The sequence below is a fragment of the Syzygium oleosum genome, unplaced genomic scaffold (assembly GCF_021117445.2).
Source record: "Syzygium oleosum isolate NSW1041296 unplaced genomic scaffold, Sole_v2.1 Sole_v2.01, whole genome shotgun sequence".
Taxonomy (NCBI): domain Eukaryota; kingdom Viridiplantae; phylum Streptophyta; class Magnoliopsida; order Myrtales; family Myrtaceae; genus Syzygium; species Syzygium oleosum.
The window spans coordinates 2,224,156-2,230,395 of record NW_026607485.1 but is presented as its reverse complement, the minus strand read 5'-3'; the positions used below and the strand labels follow the sequence as shown (position 1 = coordinate 2,230,395).

The window sequence follows — 6,240 nt, the reverse complement described above, 5'->3', positions numbered from 1 at the left end:
ATTTGTATCTTATAGAAATCAATATGGATTAAATAGATCAATTTAAATCAGATAATTTTCGACTTGCCCCAAATTCGACCCGACCCACCTATTTAACGGGCCTAATCACTTGTATGGTATAAAGATCCCTTTGAGAAAGCCCTTTTCTTTTTCATTCCTTGAGAATGAGGAACATTGTCACCTGATGTGCTTTGAACACAGCTATCTCTGGCTCAAGAAACTATTAGAAAAGCGAGAACCAAATCACACATTGAAAGGGCAACTTGCAGTTAATCTTCATCATAAATATCCCCTGTAAAAAAACCTTTCTTGACATGCCAAACTCATCTATTTTTACACTGCTTGAACTACTTTGCAGTTCAACATACAAAGCCGTCCAAATAATTGAGATCATAACTTGACATTGAGCATGATTATGGATGAAGAAACTTCACCATCTTGAGCTAAATAGAAGATGCAAAAACTCATGTGTTGTAGCGATTCTTAGCACCTTTACTCTTTGCATCCTCCTGCAAGAGCAGAAAAGAAAACCATTAAACTATTTCCAACTTTAAAAAACGCCTGGAAAATAAAATGAGGATAATGGTTCCATAGTTCACTCGCAATATTCGCAAGATTCTTATTAGAAGAAGAGGAGGAGGAGGAGGAGAGAGAGAGAGAGAGAGAGAGAGAGATCAGTAAAACAGTTCGTTGAACAAAACATACATGAAATATGAACCCAATATTCTCATTGTAATCCAGAAACTCCTTCCATTGCTTCCCTATGCTCACCTGCAGAATAATTACTACGAGTGAAATTGTCCTTTCATCAATTGTTGTTGCTGCACCAAAAAAATCCTCCATAGTTTGTAGAGAAATCATTTCAGTGGCAAACACAAAACCCCTAATGGATTCAGACTCTCAAATGCAAAAAGATGATCCAGATTTTAGTTGAAATTACACAGCTGCCATTTAAGAGCAGTAAGAACACATTTTCGGCCCAACTGCAAAGTTAGCAATGTGTAGCATAACTCTTTTTCAAAATATGCAAAAAAGGAAAAAGAAAAAGAAGAAAAAATTGCTCCCTCAGACACCCAAATGAGAACAAGAAAGGCAAATGGAGATCAACATCCCTCATTTTCTCAGTAAAGGAACATACTTCTTGAGTCGAGTAATGTTAAATCAGAGTGATACAACTACTTGTATAAAACAAGAACCAAGGTTAATCCGGTATATTCCCACCTAGGAAGAAACTCCTGAGAAAAATCATCTACATAGCAGAGGCGGGAAAATTTTCAGAGTTACAATGATAACTAATCTCGAAGTAATTGGCCTCCATTTTTATGTAGAAGCCTTATTCTTGTTATTAAATCCAATATATCCTAGTCCTATAGGAACAGAAAGCTAATGAATACAAACAATGTGCATGAAACATAAATCAAATGATCATTCGATATACAAACAAGCTAAGGACATAACAAAATTTGGTGAAGTAGAAGAACCTGTGCAACTTCATTTGCAGCATTCTTCGTCCACAGAGATATTTTCTCCTGCCCTCTTCTGACATTGACAACGGCTCCACATATTTCATCTCCATGATCAAATTGTTCTCCAATCATTGCCAGCAACTAATGCGAGAAATAACAGTAGAAGGACTTATAAGAGCATACCTTGCTTATTGGAATACTTATCTACAGAGTAACTGATGAAAAGCATACCGTGTACAGCCAACAGGTATCAGATTTCCCTCTGTTGAAGCTCACAGTCCACTTCCCTCCATTAGCACAAACAGGGTCCTCCCATTTTGGCTCAATTTTGTCTTTAAAGCAATAAAGGTCTGCTTGAACAGCTAATTTGCTTGGATGATGTATGTTATTGTACAGACTAAAAGCAAGGTTGGAAGATAAATCCGTCAGATTGATCCATAAGATTAAAATCAACATGATGAAGCTTCCATTGCATAAAGGAGGCAAAGGTGGAAGCATAACAAAAAAAGCACATTTAGAAAGTGTGAGATGTGCAAATTTCGTTGATTGCAACTGCGTTTAGACAAAGCCCAACTCCACATCAAAGGAGGATCTTGCAACATCGATGTAGAGTTGAAAGCAAAAGAAATAGCAATGAAGCTATTCAACATCAAAACTATGGGTCAGATTCAAACTTCCAGCAAAACTCAAAAAGCATCCTTGCAGAGTAATTCGCTGTTCACAGATAATACAGAATCCAACCCATGTCCAGTATCAATTACCCATATCACTCACGAAATAAGCATCAACAACGAAGCTTGAAGCCTGGGAATGGGCCTATGGTGGACAAAATCAATGACTAAAAAACAGTGATCTTACAATTCATAAAATCAAGGAAAAAGTAATGAAGAAGTCAATTTCAGTTTTACAATCTTCAATTTTCAACCACCGAAGACGTATTTGCACAGGACAGAGCATATGCTCTGCGAAGCCAGTAAAATAAACTTCCACTGATTAGTTGAAGTCTCAAAGAAGCTAAAATATAGGCATACACAAAGGCCTAATTGTTTCCATTAAATAAACCACAAAACATCTTTAAGAGTTTATGTTTATCTAATCTACACTACCAACTTCAAAAAGAATCTGGCAATAATTTCCCTCGGTCAAACTTTGAAATTGCAAGTTTCAACAATAATCCAATAAAAACTTGCGAGAAGGGAGAAAGAAAACTCGAGGGAATAAATCATGAATGACACAGTCAAGCCTCTACAATGTCCCTCAAGGGTTTGGCTAAAAGCTTATAATGTTTTAAGAAGAAAAGCCAATGTCCCATGGAAAGTCAGAGTTCGGACCCCACATGAAACATATTGAAAAACTTGATGAAGCAGAATTTCCTGAGGATAATAGTACTCATGCAAGTGCACGAACCTTGCAGCCCTGTTTCCAGTCATGATGCTAATTGAAAACTCAGGGCATGAAGGACAATCGAAAAACAGTTATAGTTCCTAAATCCTTGACGGTCGATGAGTATAATGAATGCACCATTACGTTCGAGGTCAATATAAGGGATAAGAACTCTGGGAACACCATCATGACCGATTCAGCTTAATAAAGCTAAAGGCTTGATTGTTATGTCGCCCACTGGAGAACAAGATTTCTCTATTCAACATCAACCCAAGAATTACTATTTCTTTATCAAAAGCTATAAGAAAACTGGAATTCAACTCATAACTTCCAGTATTCTTTGAACTGATAATCTAACTCAACTCAACAGAGACACAACACCCATTGCTCAAAACTCGAAACAGAATCAGCCACGGTCCTTCTCCTCAGATACTCCTCAAAACCATAATGGCAGAGCGATTAGAACTCTCAAACCATGAAACTTTGCATCCAGCGAGAACAAAATTAGAACAACATCAAACCCATCAGCCTTAACACGATAATAACAACAACAAATCAGCCAAACAAGAAAAACAACCTAACCACAACTCAATCGACGCAAGAAACACAAAAATTCACCTCCAGAATTCCTCGACGGTAGAGAAGGTATAGATCGGGCGCATGGAGTCACCCCAGGCGGTCTGCTTCGATCTCAAGGTAGGGTTATCGAACCAGAAAGTCCACGAGTGCTCGAGCGGGTGCGGCTGGTCCGCTTTTGGCTCCCCTCTCGCCGACTGCTCGGCCGAATCGTCTTCGCCCACAATCTCTCCCTCTTCCAGCTCCGGGTCGCCGTTACCCGAAACGCCCTTCGAATTAGGGTTGGGGTTCGCGGTGGCGGGATTCCTCGGGTCGTCGGCGCTTGCAGCCGCCGCCGCCACCGCCGCCGCAGATTTCACCGTCTCTTCCACCGCCATGTTTTTTCTCATCATGTTTTGCAGCTGTCTCTCTCTCTCTTCTTGCTCCTCTTGTTTGGAGGTTTTGGGGCTTCTCACTGTTTCTATTGCGCTTGCATCCGAAATCAATCTTCCGAGTTTTTTACATAGGAGAAATTTGTAACTTCCGAAACAAGGTGTTTTGAAAACTATAAAGATCACTTTATATTAACAAACTAAATTATATATGGGGATATTATCCATTTTAATTAATTTTCCTCAATTGTTTATCTCAAATTCTAAATCTTCAACAAAAGATGTCGATGAATTATGCCGCGTCATCTTATATGCCCATGCTAGGTCGTCTTTAGGGTTGTCAAAATGAATCACAAATCCATATTAAAATCCAAAATTTATTTGTGTGGATTATAAATAGGTCACCTTAAACTTAAAGTATGAGTCATAATGAATTTTAAAGTTAAAAGCCTAAAACATATGGGTTTTAGTGGGTCTGTTATAAATCCACTTTCAACCCATTTAAGAAATAGCCCAGGCTTAACCCACTTCGGTCCTTCTTCGCCTATCTCTTCGCTCTCCCTCTTCAATCTGATGACTCGTGACCTTCTCTATTTGTTCTATCCGCTTTCGCCATCGTTAGGTTTTCTTCAACCTCTTGCTCGCAACTTCACACTACTATGAAAATCTGCACTTCTAACGAAACACAAACTTTCATCACCACCTTCACCCCCCCTATCCATAACCCGATCCCAAAGCTCCCACACTAACTTGACGGGTCGGTAGATGGAGTAGCCCCTCATTCAAAGGCAACAATTTAAGAAGAAAAGTTACTAAAGATGGATTCCGGGTTGGGTTAGGTTTTGGTCTTGATTGGGTATGGGTCACTAAATGTGCATTATATATAAATAGTCAAAACAGGTTCAATCAGTCAATTTGGATCGAACTATTTTTGACCCAATCTACTCATTTAACGAGTCTAGTTGTCTTATATCATGCCGTATTGCCACATTACTATGAATATTATCATTGCCACGTCATTTATATCTTATCATTTCACAATCGATATGACTCACTGAATTGTACGCATTAGCCCCCTAGACTATTCTAAAGTTACATGCGTGTTATAAAACACCGGTTATCACATCTCCCTTGTCTACAAGGCCTCCACTCTTACTAATATGAAATAAAGCTGAAATTGAAATACAAAACATTTTTCAAACATAAGATATTGGTACAAGCGAACTACTAATAATACAAGGCATTATGCTTTTTTGATAAAAAGTACTATGCATAACACAAATTGATTTAGAAAATAGATTTACAATGCTAAGTGACAAATTCTTCTTGCGTTCTCAAATATGATTCACTTGTTAAAACATCTAATAGAATTTTGCCAATTTTCTTTTTAGTTCGATTTCGCAACATCCATCTTGTAACTTTTAGCAAATGTTCTCTATTACTAGTCAAGGTCGTTAAGTGTTGGTCTTTCATACTTTTGTCATTCATTCCCCATCAAATGCATCGGTCTTGTCCATTTGAATCTTCATTTTCTCTTAAAATGACTTTCCATTGAGCTTTCGAGAAAAGGAATTTTTGACACTGTCGACACCTAAATTTTTTTTGTCTAAAAGATTGTCTGTCGTGCTTTAGAAAATCAGGGTTTAAAATTCGTCATTATTGTAGAAATTGAGGTGAAATTACCAAAAAAGCTATAAACTTATTGTACTTGTGCCAATTTAGTCATAAATCTTTTAATTTAACAAATTTAGTCCTTTTAACTATTTGTCAATGTAGTTATTCCGATCAATTTTGACTATAATTGCTGACGTGGACGTCGGCTATCCTAGGGAGCACGATCGATACTGACGTGCACAATTTTTATAATTTTTTATTAAAAGTTTCTGAATTTTTAATTTTTCTTTTCTTTTTTGTTCCTTTTAAGCGTTGGGCACAAATGAGGGCTGCGAAGCCCTCGTCAGTTGCGGGCAAGGGTCACCCTCACCTAGAGGGTTGTAACCCTCGCCTGCAGCTGGCAAGAGTTGCAGCTGGACTTGGAAAGGAAAAGAAAGAAAAAGAAAACGAAAAAAATTATTTAAAAAATTAAAAAATTATCCATGTCAGCGCCGGGCATCCTATGTGGCACAGTTGGCATCCACGTCAGCAATTTCCAGCAAAAATTGACCGAAATGACTACATTGGCAAACCATCAAAAGGTATAGGATTAAATTTTAGCAAAATTGAAAGGTTTAGAACTGAACTGACACAAATGTAATAGGTTTAAGACTTTGCTAATAATTTTCCCTAGAAATTTGACCCCTTAGCTGAAATATTCATATTTGCATAATCTTGCATTCTCAGGTACGAATGATAACTATTATATTTCTCTATTTTTCTATTTTTCTGTTCTTGGGAACATGTTTGGAACAGAAATCCGTTTGGTAACGCAAATTCATTTTTCTTTA

General features: G+C 37.6%; 1 protein-coding gene across 1 annotated transcript; it reads right to left on the bottom strand.

Annotated features, from left to right (window-relative positions):
* Positions 1-221: 221 nt before the first annotated feature.
* LOC115691612 (eukaryotic translation initiation factor 4E-1-like) lies at positions 222-3,893 on the bottom strand. Its single transcript, XM_030618308.2, has 5 exons — positions 3,468-3,893; positions 1,698-1,863; positions 1,482-1,607; positions 706-771; positions 222-509 (listed from the first exon to the last, which is right to left on the bottom strand). Exons 1-5 carry the CDS (start codon positions 3,815-3,817, stop codon positions 465-467), a joined length of 753 nt encoding a protein of 250 aa, XP_030474168.2. The 5' UTR covers positions 3,818-3,893; the 3' UTR covers positions 222-464.
* Between the last annotated feature and the right edge of the window lie 2,347 nt (positions 3,894-6,240).

Coding starts and splice junctions, on each gene's coding strand:
- LOC115691612 (XM_030618308.2), bottom strand. CDS start 3,817: ATGATGAGAAAAAACATGGCGGTGGAAGAGACGGTGAAATCTGCGGCG. Junction 1,864..3,467: donor ACCGTCGAGGAATTCTGGAG/GTGAATTTTTGT, acceptor CCTTGCTTTTAG/TCTGTACAATAACATACATC. Junction 772..1,481: donor CTGCAAATGAAGTTGCACAG/GTTCTTCTACTT, acceptor ATTATTCTGCAG/GTGAGCATAGGGAAGCAATG.